Consider the following 21,072-nt stretch of genomic DNA (forward strand, 5'->3'; position numbering starts at 1 on the left):
TTACCACTTAGCACCACACGTATACTGGTTGGGGCTCTTTGGAGGACATAATGCTAGCCTTTGGCTTCAGTCTAGAGTCGTTGGCCTGTAGGTCACCTTTGATCGAACTTCATTCCGGATGGCCAGACATTATGCCAGATAAGGCACCCTTCCTATCACTGTTGCTTCTTGAGCAAGCCTGGTGGCAATGCTGTTGTTGTCCAGTGCCTGGGTATGTCCCCACCCAGAGTTGCAATTGTGAATGAAGTGGTGAAGGTCTCTTTTTCATCCTGAAGGCTGAAAAAGGCTGAGCCCAAAGCCGTTCATTAGCTTTCGTTTCATTAACTGTAACGAAATGATGGAGTGCTCTGCAGATTGGTGAAAATACAGTCCCTCATTTTCCTTATGGCTAAATGTGGGACTGTCGGGAGTTCAGCTTTCAAATACTTTTGCATGAGACATCACCGAAAACAGGAGTACTAGTCTTGTAGAAAACGAAGCCCCATGCAGTGCATTCCCCTGGAACCCTCTCGAACTGCTTCTGGACTGAAAGACTTCTTGCCATGTCATAGATGGCCCTGGAGCCAGTCTAGAGTCATACAGTAAGAAAGTCCCTAGGCCAAGCCCAGAACCTTGGAGTTCTGGCTCACAGTTAAGTTTTAGGGTTCAGTAACCCAAAGCTACTGCTAAAACGTGTTTTTGAAAATAAACAACTTCACTGCAAAAGGAAGTGCTTCAAAGCCCTTCAATTCAGAATGAAACCCGAGATTTGGCAGTGTTACCTGAAATCGGAGTTTTCTGAAGGAAAACGGGATTGCAAAACAATCTCAAGGTACTCAGGTACAAATAGCAACCTAGGAAACCTTTGGTATAAGCCCAAGTTACCGATAAGGAAAGGGGAGAGGGGTCACCAAAGCAAATTCCTAGTGCGGCGGGACTTTGTGCGGGAGATTTCTACAATTCTGAATCCAGACGGGTATGTTATTAGGAACAGCATAGAGCTTTTTAATTTGGGGGTCAGGGGAGGGATAACTACCGAAGCCACGCTCTGGAATATAGTCTCTGGGTGAAGGCCATCAGTGTAAGAGTGTGTGCATGGGCTGTAGGTGAGAAGAAACAACTTGTGGACTTGAATATAGAACTCTGGTCCCCATTTCGGGCAGTGACTGCCTTCTCCAGGTGCCCTGAGGTTCTGGGGGCAGGCAAAGCTGGAGCTGGCCCGCAGGCTTGCAGGCGGCCAACCACAGTCTCAGTGTAGAGCATCCTTGGGTAGCACCTGAATGGGCAGGAGGAAGCGAGCTCAGAAATGAGAAAGGCAGCAACAGAGAGTGTCTCCTCTTTCCGGTTCAGAGGCCCTGTGATGAGCAGGTTGCAGGAAGCCAGGCAGACACCCCCCCCTTGGCCTAAAGCGGGGCATTGCTGCCAGCCAGCATCTCAGAAGCCGGGCAGGATTCTGATTCTCTGTGCTGTGTTTCGCGGTGGGTCCTGGGTTGGGGGAGGGGTGCGTGGAATGGTTTGGGGGGAGGGATCTCCCTGGAGTAATGGGTTAACATGCCGCTCAGTTAGGAGACTGACGGGGAAACACCGTGGGTCATGGGGGAGGGAAACTCCTTGGGAAATTTGAACTGGAGGAGAGAGGTCCCTTTCTCTGGTCTGCAGGGCCCTTTTCCTGCTTCTGCCCCCTGATTCACTTTGTGGTAGTTCTTCGTAATCATCTGACACGAGTAGAAAAGGATCACAGGGGAGCGGGATTCGGCTTCATTATTAATTTTCTTTTTTTCTAAATGTCTTTAAAAAAAAACGTGGAAAGGGAGGCTCCCTGTTTCCGCCAGTTGTTGATGAAGGCCACAGCTGACTGAGCCACGTCCTCGCCTTGATTCAGCTGCAGTAATACCTTGCAAGCTGTCTTTGCCCATTTACCCTTCACACGGTGTGTCCCAGTCCCTGGTGCCGTCCCCAGCTACCCGAGGCCGAGCGGGTACCCGGATTTTGGACGGCAGGCGACTTGCAAGTTGACCCCTCTGTTTTGGGGATGGCCCCCCCTGCCCGTTTTGGAGGAGTCCCGAAGTCTCCGATTTTGTGGGTCCCTGTTTCTTTAACAAAAGCTAACTACAAATGATGGAATTGGGTGGTGACTGTTCTGGAATTCCTGCTCTGTCTCCAGTTTGAGGCTCCACCTTTTTGGTCTTTGAAGTAAAATGTTTCCACTGAGCAGAAGTCAGCCAGCACGCTGCTGCTGAGGCATCCACACAGGTCCTCGTTGCCTTCAACCAACAGGCCTTGGAAACTCCCCGCAGCTTCTGTTGGGAAAGGCCCTGCCAGGCGTCCCAAATATTCCTGCTTTTGCCCCTTGGCATCTTTCTCTTTTCCTTGGATGGCCTTCACTGCTCTGGAGCATGAGCAGTGAGTGGTTCCTTGGTATAGAGACTCAGTTCAAGAGCAGCTGTACCCCTTCCGTTTCTCCCTAAGGCGACTTCCATGTGACACCCCCAGGTTGGTAGGTCTGTCACTTGGGAATGCCTTCCCATTTCAGTTCAGGCAAAACGCCCAAGAGGGAGGCCTTCCTAGGCTGTTTAAGCCCTGGTTATGTTTCATGAAGACGTCAAGAGCTGGACTCGGCCGCCGGTCGGCCTGCGTGTGTGCCAGCTTTGCCACTGACCGTGTGTGACCTCAGGCAAGCAGACGTCCCTGTACCTCAGTTTTCTCATCTGCGAAATGGTAGCAGTAATAGTTATGGTCTCATAGGACGGTTGTGAGGATGGAAGGAATCGTTTGGGGAAAGCGTCCAGAAGCCTTGCTAGGTACATAGCAGGTTACCACTGTTCCATATCATCCTGCAACTTTTGTCTTTCCGGTGTAATTCTGTATTCCTTGAGGCCAGAGGTTAATGTATTTTATTTAGAGAATTCCAGTAATTGGTGGCAGTGACTTAGGGCACGAAAGATACTTAATATCAGATTAGGTCATTCTGGCCATTCAGCTCAAACCACCTGTGCTAAGCTCCTACTGTGCACTCGTCTCTGTCATGGACATTACCTTTTTTGAACTGTCACCAACCACCGCACCAGGTAGGTTCTGTGAGTCTCACTGTACGAATGAGGGAATCGAGGTTCAGAGGGGGAAAGAGGTCTAGCCCAACGTCGCCTAGAAAACCACAAAGAAGATGCCTTTCAAAGTTTTTCACGGTGTCGGGCGATTAGTAGGAAAAGATCCACTCTTAGTGGCCCGGTTAGTGTCATTCTGGGTCTGCTAAGACGTAGATGTCAAGACGGGATTAGACTTGCAAGAAATGTCTTGGTGTGTGAGGGAGGTCCATGAAGGACAAAGTGGGGGACAGCACGGGAAGGCCAGGGAGCTTTTAGACCAGGCTGCAGGTCTGACACCTGTAAAAGGAGAGAGGGAGGGCGGATTTGGGTGGGGAAGAGCCTCCATGAGCGGCTCAGTGCCAAGAAAAGTCTGGTCGGACTCCTGGGGAATCCTCATGCCAGAGTCGCCCAGCGGAGCAGCTCTGTGTCCCCCAGGAATGAACCTCATGCCTCTGGGGAGCGGCCCCAGATAGTGTGGCCTCAGCGGGGACATGGTGGATCCCGTCACTCCTGCTGCCTGCAGTCGGAGGTCTGAGTAGCACCTTGTCACGGCTGCTGCAGGTCTGCTGACCGGCCACATCAGCCCCCCCCCGACGAACACGGGTTGTTGGGTAGGCCAGCGCGGCAGGACTCAAGGCCACGGTCCCGGTGCTCTTGGTGGCCCACGATAGGCTTCAGAGCTCTGTGCCTGTTGTTGCCCTCAACAAAGCAAAAATGGCATTGTCTTCTGTGTGACTCACCTCTCCCTGAGAATCACAAGAGTGAAAGTGGTCCTGAGTGAGTGAATGTGAAACGTTGACGGGAGGCCAGGGCGCTCCTCGCCGGAGAGGTGCTCGCAGGGTGCAGCTCTGTGGAGGTGGTTGACATTCAGAGCCGAGGTGGGTGCAGTTTCTCGGGCAGGGCCCCTCAAGGCGAGGCTCTCGGTCCTTTCTTCTTTAAAGGCAAGGCGTAGGTAGGACACAGCCCATCACATGATGGCGGAACAAAATGCGTTCCTTTGTCTACCTCCTCACTGTTGTTCACGTTCTGTTTGCTACCCAACCCGGTCTGGCTACCACACCTTACATCTGAGGGGCGTTCGGTGGTTGATTGCTGGATAGAATTGAAAAATTCGGTGCTTCGATGGTCCCTTGGGGTCTAGCTCACCTCCCCGAGAATTCTAACAGACTTAGCCGGTCATTTCGTCGCATCCTGGACACGCAGGGGGGGCTTTGCTGCTAGGAGAGAATAAGTTACAGAGATTGCCCTCCGCCCCCTGAGAAGCACGGGCGCCCGACTCCTCCGATTCTGTGTTCTAATCCTCATCGGTGAGCACACCTTTCTTTCTTCCTGTTGCCCAGATACATCATTCGGGAGGCATTTTCTTTTGACATTTGCATTGGTCCCACAAAGCGTCTCTTGGGTTTCTAACAAGATTCTCACCCCGTACCCTCAAATCCAAACCCAGCCTGTTTCTGGGGACTTTGTAAAAGAGTCCGTTACCTAGAAGACATCAGGAGGAAAAGCTCTGAATAACCCACTTCCTGACTCGAGCTTCCCCCTCTCTGTGTCCGAGTCTGTGTGTGAGCGGTGGGTCGAGTATGGTCAGGGCCCTTGGGTCTGGTGGCAGGAGGGGCTGTATTTGAATATAGGCGGCCCCTTTAAGAGAAGACCCGTCTCCTTTCTCCTTCCACCCCCACGCAGGTGTACTTGAGCACATGCAGGTGTGAGGAGCCCAAGCAAAAACAAGGGTCTTTCCTCTACACCCTAAAGCGTGTGACTGTCTCGTTCTCAGGACCGAGACAGACTCGCCCGGGAGCCTCGCCGACGTCTGTTCCAGGTGGGGCGGCCCGGCAGACCTGTGGCCAGCCACCTCGGCTTGCCCCCGGGTCTGTCTTGCACATGGATGAGCTGGACAGGACTTTCTGCTTTACCTTCAGGTCATGCTCATGAGATCCGCCTCCGGGTCCGACCCACCGACATCTGTGGGCAATGCTGCTGAATTCCTAGGTCAGCCCTACAAAATAAGTAGGCGGAGCGTGCTTTGTGAGGAGCATAAATGATTAGGGAAAAAAAGCACACTGGGGGAAAGAGGATCTAAGTCTGTCTGTGGCCAAGATTTCCCCAAACCATAAATGTGTGTGATACTTTCACTTGCAAAGCAGTATGCATCTGCTCTTGTCTGTGTGCACCTACTTTGAATCAGAGCAAGAACTTCACAGAGTAATCCCTAACTTTAGCAAATCTTCACGGGTTGTTCTCATGTGCAGTATCTTTTAAAAATCACGCATTTATATACTTGAACTTTCCTTTCAGCCTGCCGCTTCCTCCTTTTCCAAGCTTGCCATGTGAAAGGCCGGTTTAACTCTCGGAAGAATAGTTGAGTTTTATCTTGTGCTTTGCTGTGTGTGTGTGTGTGTGTGTGTGTGTGTGTGTGTGTTTATTAATTTCATCTTTTTTGCTTGTCTTTCTCTGAAAAGTCTGTTTTTAAAAATATATGTTCTAGGGGAACCCAGGGTAGCTTAGTCAGCTAAGCGTCAGACTCTTGGTATTGGCTCAGGTCATGATCTCACTGTTCGTGGGTTCGAGTCCCCACTTGGGATTCTCTGGGGATTGCTTCGGATTCTCTGTCTCTCTCTGCCCCTTCCCTGCTCATGTGAGCATGTGCTCTCTCACAAAATAAAAAAATAAACTATAAAAATATATACATTTTTGCTGTGTTGTTCTTCTGTTTAATTCCACTGCTGTGTTTTGTGTTGTTCCCAAACTGTTCAGTATTGTGGTCACCTCTTTATGTACATACATAATATGTGTGTGTATTTATATTTCTGTATTTCTTAATAACAGGAACTTAATTTATGTCTTTATAAAGTAGGGAGGAGCAGGGATAGCTGTTTCCATCTTAGAGATGGGAAAACTAAAGCCCAGAGAGGTTCAGTTAGTTGCATAAGATCGTGCCAGTGAATCAGGGAAGTGCCGAATGCTTGAACTCCCCACTTGGGGCATCCCATGGGCATATGTTATGTATTTTTTTTTTTTTTTAAATTTTTTTTTTGTTAACGTTTATTCATTTTTTTGGGACAGAGAGAGACAGAGCATGAACGGGGGAGGGGCAGAGAGAGAGGGAGACACAGAATCGGAAACAGGCTCCAGGCTCTGAGCCATCAGCCCAGAGCCCGACGCGGGGCTCGAACTCACGGACCGCGAGATCGTGACCTGGCTGAAGTCGGACGCTTAACCGACTGCGCCACCCAGGCGCCCCTGTTATGTATTTTTTTAATTTCGTAGGATGCTCTCTGCTCTCCTCTCTCGGTTCGCCACCGCCTGACACGTTTGTCTGTTTTTAATTTTTTGAAATTCTCCTTTCTTTTGGTCTCACGTGCCAGAGACATGGACTTGACATCAAAGGCTGGTTTTAATTGATTTGAGAGCGGTTTTCTAACTTGCTTCCATTGTTAGGTACTGGCTCTTTCAGCAATAAAGTTCACGGAGTTATTGTGCGTTATGTTCGTGGAGTGTGTTTTTCCAGCCCCTGTCAGAGAGTGTTCTTTGTGCTTGTGCGTTGAATTATTAGAATTTATATCCCCCAACTGCTGTCCTTGAATTTCTAGGCACTGATATGGGAACTCACTGATAGAACATGTGATTCATTAAACCAAGGCATTGTTGGCGAGTTATAGAACGTACCATATCTAGATCATGTTGGAGGTGAGATGCGATCGGGTTGGGGTTGGGGGGCAAGAGATGGGCGTAACTCAGAAAAGAAAAGGGGAAAGATATCTTTTTTGGACAGAAAGCCAAGCCAAAATATCAAGCAATCTCTGCCCTTCCTTTTCTTTTAAAAATCTTCCCGGTGCTTTGATTGTCAAACAGCCTAGCAGTTATTCATCCTCAGGCAGAAGATGTCTGCTGCCTCAGGTGGCGTTGGGTCCAGGGAGCAAGAAACTGTCAGGATGTTTCCTGGTCATTCCTCAACTTCATTTCGTAAGGACTTCGTGGAAATAGAGACATTTTGGAATCTTTCGTGAACGAGAGCTTAGAAGGGGGTTGACAGGAAGGGGTGTGATGCTTAGGCTCTGGGGTCACCCCGTCTGCTGCCAGAGGTGGGCACCTTTACAGTAGTAGGAGAGGAAGATAAGACTTGTGAACAGATGGGTCATTTCTGGATTTGAGGGTTCTGTTTTTGCCATCATCGTTTGGCTGTGGGTAGACACACCTGGGTGGAAGGGAGGGGCCCATCAGGCCCGTTCCTCTGTTTTAGGACCACCTGCCAGATGTGTGTTCTTAGGGCAGAGTCTGCCCTTTTGCAAGGGTGACCAACCATGAGAGTTTCATAGGTTAAAATAAATGTGGTGTCCTGCCCACACTGAGGTATTTGATTTGACTTTTAGAGTCAAGCTGAAGAGATTAACTTCTCAAAGTAGCACATGAATCCCCAAAGGGCAGGCGGTGTGGTCGTTTTTATTTTGGGGAACATGTTGATGAAACAGCCCAGGAGTCACTCATGTTGATTAGTCCCAGATCTGGTTTAATAGAGAGAAGCAGGTGGGGTGGTTTTTAAGATCCTTACCCCTTTCTTCAGAGGACGATTGTTTGAGCGGTACAAGTCAGTAAATGTTTACTGAGCGCTGGTCAGAGAAGCCATACCTGCCATCGAGAAAATAAGGATCAACGAGGGGTAGTCCGTGCGCACAGCGAGCCAACAACTGGGGTCATTCGGCAGCAGGTAGCTTTTTGATTGTCGGTATTTGCCGGTGAGGCACCATCTAGGCTTTGGATTGCAGCAGTGAAGAAGCACAGTGTGTGTCCTCAGAGCATATATTCTAGTGATGAGAGAAATGGGCCTGGAGCTGATGGCCTTGGTATAAATACACCATAATGGACAGCTATCAGACAGAGCGACTGCTCTGTGCTGACCTCTGTCTGCATGGAAAGCAGCTCTGATATGTCAGCCTCGTGCTGGGGCGCAGATGACAGGGTGAGACCTTGCGGTGGCAATGAAAAGGAAAAACTCAAGTCCAGTCCTGGGCCCTGTTCGCTAGCAGTGAGTCCGTTGGGCAGATAGCCCCCAAAGCTAGAAAATGAGAAGAAATCGACTGACAGATTGGCAGATGGAAGGCATTGTTACCAGGAGAATCTTACTGAAATTTGGTCCTAGCCCACTGCCGTATATCTAAGTCGCTCACTTCTTGGGGCGCCTGGGTGGTTCAGTCGGTGAAGTGTCTGACTTCGGCTCAGGTCGTGATCTCGAGGTTTGTGAGTTCGAGCCCCGCGTCGGGCTCTGTGATGTCAGGCTCAGAGCCTGGAACCTGCTTGGGATTCTGTGTCTCCCCCCTCACGCTGCCCCTCCCCCCCGCTCACGCTACGTCTGTCTCTTTCTCAAAAGCAAATAAACATTAAAAAAAATTTTAGTTGCTCACTTCTTAGACTCAGAGTAAGGGAACAACAACAACAACAACAACAAAAATAGAAGGGGATTTTTAACAACCAGCCCTCATCAAGATACGTGGCAGGCCTTCCAGTTCCTAGACAAGGAGAAGGGACTTAACACATCACCAGAATGAGTAGGAATTTACTCGAAGCTGTACCTCAAAAAATTGTAGATTGGCGCCTTGGATTTGAAGTAAGCCTTGAGGGTCCCCACCTGATACCTCTGCTTCGAAGATCGTATCACATTCTTCACATCAGGACTGTCACTGTTGTACCTTCCTCTGGCCCAGAAGCTGAGAAGAACAAAGCAGTGTGAGGAACTGAGGAAATCCCCCTGCTGCAGCCAGCGAGGGAGCTGGGGGGTGTGCAGGCCCAGCGAGAGCGTGTGTGGGGCCCTCCCTCCTGCACTTCTTTGCCGAGAGCCTCCCTTCTAACAGGGACCCCTCTGTTGTTGTGGCTGAGAGTCTCTACTTGAGAAGCATAGTTTCCCAGTGATGCCACCGGATTCCTGATGTGTGACACCCCAGGGCAGCATGGTGAAGGACGCCGTTGACTGCCTTGGGGGCCCCAGACAGGGACACCATTGTGAGTCACATTGAGTCTGTGAACTCCCCCTTCCCATGACTGGTACTATTCTTAGCACCATCCTCTGCTCCCTGGGACAGAGGTCACTGGGAGCACCTTCGAGTTGGGTGGGTGGATGGGGCTGGGCCCGGGGTGAGAGGAGATGCAAGATGGGGCAGAGCTACGCTAAGCAATACAGAAATGTCCTGTGGGAGATGTGTCTCTGGGAGCGCTGGCCTCCTTGCGGCATTTCAACCACTGTGGGGCCTCAGCAGTTCCCCAGGGCCTAGATGTGGATGCTCTTGGCAGGGGGCCACCATGCATTCCAGCCCTAGAGCTGCCTTCCTCAGGTGGCCCTCCTTCCCTCCTTCCCTCAGGTGGCCCTGCTGTGCCTGCCCAGATCTGAAATGAAGGTGACACGTGGTTGTGGAAGCAAGCTCCTGTGTTAAGTCTGGCCGCTGGTTCCGGCCAGGGAACGACCCCCCCCCCCCCCCCCCCCCCCGCCCGCCGAGACCAGAATGCTTGCCCTGACCAGGCGTTTCTAGCCGGAAGAATAATTCCACGTCCTTCCTCTTTATGGCTCCCCGCAACCAAAGGGCAGTTTGGGAATCAGCAAACAGGAGGAACCTTGCGGGGGGTGGGTGGGTGGGGTCTCCTGGATTCCTTTCGTTTGGTACCACGCGCGAGCCTTCCGAAGGGGGAAACAGCCACTCCAGGAAAGCCACGGCGAGAAGGCTGTGTGTGCCTATCAGTGCTGGGTGGGCTTATACGATCTTTCTCCCAGAGTCGGGGGAAGGAGGCTTGAGCTGACATCACCCTGTCTTGACTTCCTTGCTGTGACGTCCCCCAGAGACATTTCTCCTCATTCGACTGTCTGTGCTGTTGTTAGACATCTGGTTTACCTCTTTACGCTCCCTTCCTCCCTTTAGTGTAAAGACAAAAGAGAAGTTTGAGAGCCCCTCCCCTACGACCTGGGCTCCGTGTTCCTAAATGTGTCAGTTTTGTATTCCTTGTGAACAGAGGAAAACTCACAATGAGCAAAAGAGGAGACCCGCGGATAAGAATATACCCTGACCACCACCCAACCCGGCCGTTATATGCAGATGGGGGTCAAATGCACACAGAGAAAGAGCTGGAGCAGGCATATAGAACCCGTGCCTCTGACATTTCAATTCGGGAAATGGCCCTGCCAGGAAAAACAGCAATAATAATTCTGTCTGACGTCCCTGCCTCTGAGCTGGTTCCACCGACATGACTTAAACTCCCCCTTTGCACTTTCTGGCTGCCCCATCTCAAGGGCGAGGGACTGTGGTATGTTCTCTGGGACCTGGAACAGGCTAGCGGCTCCCTGCCAATGACTAGGACTTGCCTGGGTAGAAGTAACCTGGTGTGTCCTTCCTTTCCCTTCCTCAGCTTGGTGTGACTGGCCCTTCACTCCCCAAAGGGATGTTAAGATGAGCAGTGTGAAAGAGGTTTGGAGGCAACCGAGGGAGGGAGGGATAGCGAAGTAACATTAGCCTAATAGTTACCGGGAGGGGGACTGACTCACTGGGTTGGAAATACCACCTGTGGAGGTGAACACCAAGGTCACCAATGGTCAGATCGTCTGGAGAACAACTGGCCGTCCAGTGTCTTGTGTCTGCCGTGAAAGGTGAGGAAGACATATATATATATATATATTTTCAAAAGCTATGTCCTTTTATCATGTGGTCATCTCAACCAGCCAGACTGATTAGATGCCAGCCTCTGGGTTGTTTTGTCTAATGGCAAAGCAGCGCCGAGGCAAAGGGGTTTGGAGTGCCAGACTGCCTGGGTTCCACTCATGGCCATTTTACTTCTGAATGGCCTTGGACAAGGCCAGTGGACACAAGCCGCACAGTGTAGCAGTTTTCCCTGTCGTAAAAATGGTAAAAGCAAATTTGGTAATAGTATCTACTCCCTGGAGTGATTGTAAGGAATAAATGAGATCAGCATAAAGCAGCAAACGTAGTATCGTGCATAGTAGGTGTGCAACAGCTTAACAGCTCTCGCTTGTAGTTTTTTCTGTCCAGGGTCTCGAAACAACTCCTGTCTCTGTCTTGTGTCCACATTGTGTGGGTCTGGCCCAGGAGAGGGCTGCAGATTCCAGGGCTCATTTGCCTAGCTTTGGAGTAGTTGACTTTTCCTTTGTTATGTCTCTCTTCAAAATAAGAGGAAGACAGCGGTGTCCTGTTGGGTATGGAGCCATTCTGCACCTCTTCCAGAAATCTGTTCTTTTGCAAGGATTCTGAAGTTCTTCACTACCAGAAATTCCATAGCATTTCTTAACAGAGGTTTGTTCACTTAATGCCTGTCCACCAGGATGGCTTCTCAACGGATTCCTCATATAATGTCACATCTCAGCCCGTGAGCCCAGGCAGGCAGTGGTAGCCAGTAACTTGAACTCCCTTCCCAAGAAAGTTGCAAATGTGTCTGAGTTGCATCTGAAATGATGTTTTAACAGCACAGGGAAACAGGAGAGGCTAAGGCTTTACCAGTGTCACACTCTGGGCTGTTTCTTTGAACGTCCGGTTATTTTGTAGGGCCCACTGAGTCATTGTATTCTAGAACCTGCATAAGGTGTTACTTGCAGGATGGTTTTAAAGAGCTCCAGGTGCATTCTTGGAAGGATAGGGCAGAGCTGTTCCATCTTCCATATTTAGCCTGGGCTGTGCTGAGGAGACTGAGACTCGCCCCCCGCAGGCCGTTACTGGGGTGGGGGGGGGTGGCCTTTTCTTTGGTTGCTTAATAACAGTCCATGCCAGTCGCTGTCGCCCTGGTACTTGGAGTGAGTCTGCAGGCCAGGGCGTTAGACCCCGCACCACCATTTTCTCACTGTGCCCTGGAGCAAAGTCACATCGCTTTCTTGAGCATTTTTCTTTCTCTGCCTTAATAGGATGGAAATAGTAAGACCTGTTGTGCCTCGCCTATAGAGAGAGCCAGGGGACGGAGTTTAGGAGTAAGCAAAATGATGCGTGTGAACATACCTTGTAGAAGTATAAGGCATAACAAGAGATCACCCTTCTAGATCATAAAGAGCGTTGCCTTTTTTGACAGAGAGAACCTAAAGCTTGTTTTCTATTGAATCTCACTTTACTTTGGATCAGATGAATCTGAAGCTCAGATTAAGGATGAGGGCCTTAGAAAGTCAAGTTTTTCTGTATGAGTTAGAGTGTCCCTGGCTTCCTTCATCTGCACAGACTGGGTCTTTCCCAGCCCTGCTCTGCCAGATGGCTTCTAAGATGGTGTTGTGAGTGTAGACATATAACAAGCAGCAGAAACAATTGAACCCATATCTGTTTCTTTGGCTACACCCATAAATTAGATAGGAATCACTGGCAGCATTGTCATATCTGAATAGAAAGTGATCTTAAAAGGAAATCTATCAGGAGAAGTCCTTTAGCGTAAGATAAATTGAGTATCAGAGTATGCCTTGGCTTTTGATAGAACTAAGATCTTGGCAGTGTTGATGGCTAAGATAAGAGGGGTGTGTGTGTGTGTGTGTGTGTGTTTAAGTTAGAGTATACTATGGGGCACCTGGGTAGCTCAGTCGGTTAAGCGTCCGACTTCAGCTTAAGTCATGATCTCACAGCTCATGAGTTCGAGCCCTGTGGCAGGCTCTGTGCTGACAGCTCGGAGCCTGGAGCCCCCTTTGGATTCTGTGTCTCCCTCCTTGTCTGCCCCTCCCCCGCTCATGCTGTCTCTCTCTCTCTCTCTCTCTCTCTCTCTCTCTCTCTCCCCCCTTCAAAAATAAACATTAAAAAAAATTTAAGTTAGAATATAGTGAACCCATGAGGAATTTCTGAGACAGTCCTCACCTCACCTGTGAGGATTTCATGGGTGGCAGGTTAATCACTTACAAAGTAATGATGTTCTCTTTTCTTAGTTTGGGTGCCTGCCAGTGGCCTGGAGGAACAGGATGGTGGTGGAGAATATTATGACCTTATGACTAAAGAATATCTAACTTCTGTGTCCTTGTTAGATGGCCCCAGGGTAGCAATCCTTGTCACTTACAAATCAGGGGCCAAGAGCTCTCAGATACAGAGAAGTGTTTATGAGCTCTGACTTCAGATTAGAACTGGCAAAGATATTCCTTAGTTAATATCCTTATTACGAATTAAGGCAAAAATAATGACTTGGTTCTTGAAGGCAGAGAAGATTGTGCTGCCTGAGGATATCTCAGAGGATAGATCCAGTATTTTCTTTCTAGAGTTTGTGTAGCAACAAAAATGGACTGACCTTTAAGCCAATCAAGATGAGATTGATAAGACCATGGTATACTATGTGTGGTTTTTTGTGTTTGTTTGTTTGTTTGTTTGTTTGTTTTTGATAGAAAGTTTTTCACCTTTCAATCCATTTGAACTCTTAGCACCTCCTCCAACACTTGTGCTATATGTTGCCTCCATTCTCTCTAGGCTGGATGGACTGGAGAGGAGGCAAGAGGGACACGTAAAATGGGATTCATTGCTGGCAGTGCTGAGCATCTGGTGTAATGATTCACAATGCCTTGTGTTTCCAGGCAGTGGACCAATCCAGCTGTGGCAGTTTCTTCTGGAATTACTCACTGATAAATCCTGTCAGTCTTTTATCAGCTGGACCGGAGATGGCTGGGAATTCAAGCTTTCTGATCCAGATGAGGTATGAAGGAATCGACTTGTGAGGACTCCTGTTGAGGGGGAGGAAGGTGAACTCTGGAAAGTGGTTATGTGGGCCTGCATGACCTGTCCTAGGATTCCAGTCCCACCTCTGCCCCTGGGTACTTCGTGACCTCAGTCAGGCCAGTTACGTAGCCTGCCTGAGCCTTAGTGGTATCATTTGGAAAATAGAGAAAATACCCACAATGCCCACTTGCTTTCCAGGACTCACAGATACGATGCACAAGGGGTGCCTGGCACATAGCAGACCCTTCATAAATACGTCTTAGCATGTGTTCTGGCCCTGTGGCTCTGTGAATCTGGAAGGGGTCGGACAATTCAAGAGGTGTTCGAGGATTACTACAGTTCATTCATTCCATTCATTATTTTATTCGACAAGTGCATATTGAGTGCTTGCTCTGGGCCCACATCAAGAGAGAATCAAAGATGCTGAAGAAGAGAGACGATAGCTGTGTCCCGGCAGACATGAGACATGGTGCCCCCGTAGATAATGGTGCCCCAGTACAGGAAAAAGGCTTCCTGTGGATGAAAAGCAGGTGCCCTTTGGATGAAAGGCAGCTTAGTTCTGCTCCAGTCGCTCACGTTAAATTTCACGCTTTCAAAGCAAGGATACTCTGCCAGTAACATAAGGAAAGGAGAGTCTCTAGTGTTGTTTGTCTTTTCTTCCTTTCAGTATCAGGTAACTCTATCACACAGAGATACAGGGTCGGTTGATTTTCATTAATTTAAAGAATCAACTTGATCACCATTGTTGCCCAGCTCTTGAAAGTGGGAATTTAGAAGAGACGGGTCAGAAAAAAAGATCTTCGGTGCGCAGGAATCTCCATCGGTCCTACTCGAACGTCATGGGTCCCCATGAGTACATATGGAGGCATATAAACACGTCTATTTGGAATATCCTGTAGGTGTTCACCCCTTTCTCGTCCTTTAATTTCAGGTGGCCAGGAGATGGGGAAAAAGGAAAAACAAACCTAAGATGAATTACGAGAAACTGAGCCGCGGCCTCCGCTACTATTATGACAAAAACATCATCCACAAGACAGCGGGTAAACGCTATGTGTACCGCTTCGTGTGTGATTTGCAGAGCCTCCTCGGGTACACGCCCGAGGAACTCCACGCCATGCTGGACGTCAAGCCCGATGCCGACGAGTGACGGACACCAAAGGGGTCGGGGCACCTCTGCTGAGACATTTCGAAGAACAACCACGTCGGTCGGACTCTTAATTTTTAATTGTTATTCTATTTTTAATTTTCCAGAACTCATTTTTTTACATTCAGGGGTGGGCGCTAAGTGGGCTGCAGCTATAATCAATTGTGCACAGTTGGAAAAGGACGGCCAGGACTTGAGGGGTGGGGGGGGACAAGAAATTCTTGAGCAAATTTTCAGGACAGAGAGAAGGGTCTTCTTAAGAAGCTTGAAGAATCTGGCTTAAGGGAGGAGACTAATGTGTCCCATTACTTTTAAAACTCATCCGTGAAAACAATGCGTCTCGAGTGGTGGACCTATTAGCAAAAGAAGTTGACACGTCAGGAGTCATGAGACCCATGAGAGACAATTTATTTGCTTTTGTTTTTAGGTCTGGGAGGGCAAAAAAGAGGGAGTGGGATAAAACATTTTGTTTGGGGGATGCACTAAAAACCAAGGACTATTTACCTTTTACTCTACTTTCAAAACAAAGATAGACTTCAGTGGGGAGGGGCCAAAACTGTTTTTGTGTTAAAATTTTATTTTATTAAATTTTGTGCCAGTATTTTTTTTCTTAAACAATCGTCTTAAGCTCTAAGGTGGTCTCAGTATTGCGGTTTCATGCGAGTTTGTTTTTATTTGCCGACTGAGGATTCTGTCACAGTGAAAGGAAACTTTATATAGACCCCACTGGAAACGCAAAGTGCTGTCACTCAGATTGGGGATCCCAGATTCATGTGACTTCTATATGAAGGAAAAAAAAAAACAATGCTGATTTGGGTACAAGGGACCTGTGCATGTGAATTTCATCTGTATTTTAAAAACTGATCACACCCCTCTACTTACTTGTCATTAGTGGATTCTCGGGGTTTGGGCTTAACGTTGAGTTAAGAAGCATTAAGTCTTTGAACTGAATGTATTTTGCCGCCCTGGTTTTGGACCCCAGTAAATGTAGGAGCACTGTTGAAGTCATAGAATGGATATCGAAGGAGGAGGACTGACTTGGTTCTTAATGGGTTCTATACCTGTAACATACAGAACTTGGAAGAAAAGCTGTGTGCACGGGCATTACCCCTCAGGTCTTAAGAAGTAAGTCCTGAATGCATGTCATTGCAAACCCTACACTTCCTCCTTTATGTCTGATTTTCCCGGCATCCCATACTTACTGCTTACCCCCCCGCATCCCCCCCCCAAGACTCAGTAGAGAGAAATGTACAGCTTTCCAATTGGTGAGTGAAAGAGGAATGGCAGACGTGACGTGAGTTGAAGAGTGTCGGACAAAGCCATTTAGACGTACTGAGTTTGGGGAACAGTGGAGACTAGGGTTGCATAGGAGTAAAAATGTGGCTTGGCCGTCTTTGAGAGAAGTACAAGGCTTTCCTTTGAAGAGTTTGAGCTAGTTGAGTCAGACGTCAGGTGAGGCTGTGCATGCAGAGTGAACAGTGCAGACACTAGGAGAGCCCTGTGCTTGGATCAGGGTTAAGTGAAGGGTAATAATTGCAGAAGAGAGAAACGACTTGAAGGCAGAGGAAACATAAGAAAAGGAGCTTGGAAAAATAAGGTGGTCTGTGAGATTCGAATATGCTATACTAAAAACTATAGTTTTTAGCTCCTCCAAAGTTTAACAAGAAACTTAATCACCTGGGGCAGTGGTGAAGGGTGGTCTGAAAAATGTGTGGATTTTTTAGGGGGGCGGGAAACCAGCATCTAACCAGTGAGGAAAAGTGCCTAATACAGTTGAACCCCGGCCCCCCACCATAGATGCTTGATTTAAAAATTTTGTTAAGTGTTTATTTATTTTTGAGAGAGATAGAGACAGAGTGCAAGCGGGGGAGGGGCAGAGAGAGGGGGAGACACACACACACACACACACACACACACACACACACACACAGAATCTGTAGAGGCTCCAGGCTCTGAGCTGTCAGCACAGAGCCCAACGTGAGGCTCGAACTCACCAACGGCAGGATCATGACCTGAGCCGGAGTCGGATGCTTAGCCGACTGAGCCACCCAGGCGTCCCATAGATACCTGATTTAAAAGGATGATGACAGAGAGTTAGCTCTCGCGGACCAGTGGGCAAGGCAAAGAAACATTTTAGGTGGGTTTCTCAGGGGCTAGCCCTTCTTGGGATCTGGCTGAGAAACTGGAAGTACTAACTACCTGCTGGCATATCTTCGAGAACGTGGATTGTTTACTCCCAGGTCCTCTTACAGACCCTGAATGATCAGGAACTTAGCTCTGTGATTCATGAGTTTCCTCATACTGATAAATCAGAGCATCCACTTGGAAAGCAAAAGCAGAATTGGCCCAGCTGTGTATTTTGATCTTCTTCCGGATGCAGGTGCCTTAATGAAGCTCTCGAAATATTTTAGGAGCTGCTCAGGGAGTATTAGGCGGAACTGTTGGACTACATTGTTTTCTCTTAGATCATGTGGTCTTTCTTGGGCACTGGCAAAGGTGTGTGTGTGTGTGTGTGTGTGTGTGTGTGTGTGTGCATGTATGTGTGTGTGTGTGCTTGCAGACATGCAAAACTACAGCTGAGATAATACCTGAGTTTTTCAGTTAAGTCTTTCCACATTTCAGTAATGAACAGGCAAGAGTAGAACCAAGGCGGGACATCGGTCATTGCTTGCTGTTCGCAACCAGGCATAACATCACTTTCTCCGTGCATCAACCTTTCCTGTTAAATTTGTGCTGAAAACTCCCCTTGTGTGAGTGTGTCTAAGTCCTGCAATCATTCCATAGCAGATAAGAGATAAGAAAGTGCCTCCTTAATGCTCCTCAGCCCGCTTGTTTGCTAAGATGCCTTTCTCTCGAGGTCGGCCGTTTTCAGTATTTGTAGATAGTGTGCTAGTTAAGACAGCTTTGTCGATCTGGCCAGATGCTTTTTCTCCTTCTGTCCAGAGGCCAGAGACCATCCCAGGAAGAGTGGTGGGTGGTTTATACACTGGAAATGTAGCAGAATTGTTGCATTTATGCTTTTTAAAAACACATTAACTTCAGAGGAAGGATGGGCAAATCTGGTTTAGCTGGTGAAACCCTTATTTTCCTGGAGATGCCTTAACCCATGTTGGTTTTGGCTGTAGGGTTCAGGGTCACTTTTGTTTCCTTCTCCATGCAGGGGAGGGACTTCCCTACACAGAGCCCTGGTTTTGTGGCTTTGGGGATCGGAGGTAGCATTCAAAGATCAGATATGCTTTTCCTCACTTTGGAGACGAACACTCTGGGTTTTAAAGCATTAACCTGCCTAATCTTCGTGGTGAAAATTATACCTTCTCTGTTCTAGTCATGCTGTGCATGCTGCTTTCTGTTGGGGTCTATATAAATGTGTTGAACTCATATCTACATTCCAAAGAAATTTCAAGGAACCATAAATATATGTATACATATACATATATAAAGTATATATATTAAAATGAAATTATCTCTATCAGGAATACTGCCTCAGTTATTGAACTTTTTTTAAGAATACTTTTTTTTTTTAAGCTGAGAAGTATAGGGGTGAAAAAGATGTTATATTGTGTTTGACTATTTTCCAACTTGTATTTTCATATAATTTATATTTTTTAAAAGCTGAAAATTTAAAAGCAAGATGAAAAAAGGAAAAGCAGGTGCTTTTTAAAAATCAGAACTGAGGTAGCTTAGAGATGTAGCGATGTAAGTGTCTATGTGTTTTTTTTTTTTTTTAAAATGCAAAAAAAAATTTCTTACGGGGGAGTTTTTTGTTTGTTTATTTTAGTAGCTGATGCTGGCACATCATTTTGCTGGAGAGTTTTTTATATACTGTAGCCTGATTTCATATTGTATTTTAAACTGTGTGAGATTAAAAACAAAGAAATTCATTCATAACAATGTGGGTTTGGCTCGATTCTTTCCTGTCTGGTGCATGTGTGAAAGCGGGACAGACTCACCAACCAGAGACGAGCACAGGAAGAAATCAATGCAGTTCAGTCTCGCTGATCTCACTATCTCAGGACTAGTTCAGCTAAAGATTTCCTAATAAACTTACAACGAGAGAATACAGGGAAGTATAAAGTAAGGCCCCGATTATTGTCTATAATATGGTGTCATCCTAGCTGGATGTCCGTGGCCTTTCACAAAGCATTTTGCTCATGTCTGAAGGAACTAAGAGCCACGTGAAACAAGTTTTAAATGACCCAACAGATAAACATTTGATTTCAACTGGATAAAGTTCCTGATATTAACACAAAGATGGGGCACCCAGGTGGCTCAGTCGGTTAAGCATCCGACTCTTGATTTCAACTCAGGTCACGATCTCACAGTTCGTGAGTTCAAGCCACACATGGGGCTCGGCACTAACAGTGCAAGGCCTGCTTGGGATTCCCTCTCTCCCTCTCTCTGCCCCTCCCCTTTTTTAATAAGTAAAGAAACAAAAAAAAGTTGAACATCTTAGTTGGTGCTTTGGACATGAACGGTGTTCTGGTTTCTTCTTCTGAAACTAATTTTGCTCTGTGCAAATTTGGACCCATCACATTCACTTCCATGGCCCCAACTCTTTCATTGGGACTGAAAACTGAGAATGATGATAATCTGTCAGAACCCCCAGCAGCCCATGCCATAAATAAAATCATATTTGTAAGTGCTTTGGGGACGAGTGCTTGGGAACACATCCTGCGTGGAACTCCTCTCTTGTTGTTGAAACTGTAGAAGGTGGATGTTTTTAATTAACACCAGCGTTTGCAACACGAATCCCAAGTCACAGCTGGAAAGAGAATTTTTGCTGAATTGTTCACAAAGAGAGCTCTGTTTCTGGAAAATCTATTTCTTCAGGCCTGGAGCTTGAGGTTTGCTGAGTGCATGCTGAACGCTGACTGTGTGGTCTAGTGGTTAGAGCGCTGGACTGGCCACGAGGGGGGCTCTGGGTCCTACACCTCAGACAAGCCACCACCACCCCCTGGGAGACTTTGGGAAGGTGGCTTGAGGTCCTTATATGGTTTAGTCTTCAGCTGCAATCCCAAGCAAAGCCGGAGTTGCTGAGCCAATCTGAGGCCCCATCGGAGCTATCTCCCCTGAATAAACACTACACAGAGAATAGATTTCTGCCTCAGTCGAGGAGTAGGTCAGAGAGCTTTCCTTTGGTGCCAAGTTGCTCTTCTCCCCCAACGAATCTGATTTAATGCTGACCAGGTTAAGAGATACAAGATATGCTTGAATGAGATAAGCTTAGACCTCTGTCAAACTAGGAGCTAGAGTTTAGAGGGCAGGTCTCAGACAACTTGGTTTGGGTGATTTCTCTTAATGATACTGCCAAGACCACCATACTGGAGCCGTGGTGGGAGCAGCTGGGCCAAAGAGACAGTATCTTCTAAAACAACTACAGGACCTGGAGGAATAGGGTAGGGTGAGGATAGAGATGCGGGAAAAAGGGGAGTCGTTCAGAGAAGCTGGTCATCAAAAATCTCTAGATTTGACAGGCTTTCAGGAGGTTACGGGATAATCTGGCTCACCACTGCTATGACTTTGGAGCAAATTGTAACATTCAGGCCACACATACAAATACATAAAAATCCTGTATAATGAGGTGTAATTTTCTAACCTAAAAAGGAAAAGGATTGTGATTTGTGCTTTGGGTAAAATGAGGCAGGCCATTGGGGCGCCTGGGTGGCGCAGTCGGTTAAGCGTCCCGACTTCAGCCGGTCACGATCTCGCGGTCCGTGAGTTCGAGCCCCGCGTCAGGCTCTGGGCTGATGGTTCAGAGCCTGGAGCCTGTTTCCGATTCTGTGTCCCTCTCTCTCTGCCCCTCCCCCGTTCATGCTCTGTCTCTCTCTGTCCCAAAAATAAATAAACGTTGAAAAAAAAAAAAAAAAATGAGGCAGGCCACGTAGACGAGAAGTTATGTGGGGGCCGACTGTGGGCTAATTGTGCACCATAAAGATGTTCAGTTTGGCCTTCATGGTGTTGGGACTCACCTATGCAGCTCCAGGGAACAGTGTGCTGCAGGACAGTCATGGGTGGTCTTCGAATCCCGGCATTCCTTTGTAGCAGGCACCCGTGGACACCGACGGGTAGGTGCCCCTCAAGGTGAACATGAATCTCCTATTCTGTCTCTAGGTCAGCCCCACACATTTGCACTCCTGCCTGGTCCCTGTAGAATTTGACTTGGTGACCCTTATGAAGCTATCTATTCAGGATCTATGCTTACTTGGCATGA

At 47.8% G+C, this 21,072-nt stretch overlaps 1 protein-coding gene across 6 annotated transcripts in view; it reads left to right on the forward strand.

The window, feature by feature from the left end:
* Positions 1 to 18,752, forward strand: part of ETS1 (ETS proto-oncogene 1, transcription factor) — a 132,858-nt gene extending 114,106 nt beyond the window's left edge. For all 6 annotated transcript variants that reach the window (XM_025928558.2, XM_086678694.1, XM_086678691.1 and 3 more), the window contains 2 exons: positions 13,576 to 13,694; positions 14,649 to 18,752. In XM_025928558.2, the coding sequence (XP_025784343.1) occupies positions 13,576 to 13,694; positions 14,649 to 14,864 (335 nt within the window). In that variant the 3' untranslated portion in view covers positions 14,865 to 18,752. The remainder of the gene's footprint in view (positions 1 to 13,575; positions 13,695 to 14,648) is intronic.
* Positions 18,753 to 21,072: the final 2,320 nt, after the last annotated feature.

This window comes from Puma concolor, chromosome D1 (assembly GCF_028749965.1).
Source record: "Puma concolor isolate L17-30 chromosome D1, mPumCon1.1.hap2, whole genome shotgun sequence".
Taxonomy (NCBI): domain Eukaryota; kingdom Metazoa; phylum Chordata; class Mammalia; order Carnivora; family Felidae; genus Puma; species Puma concolor.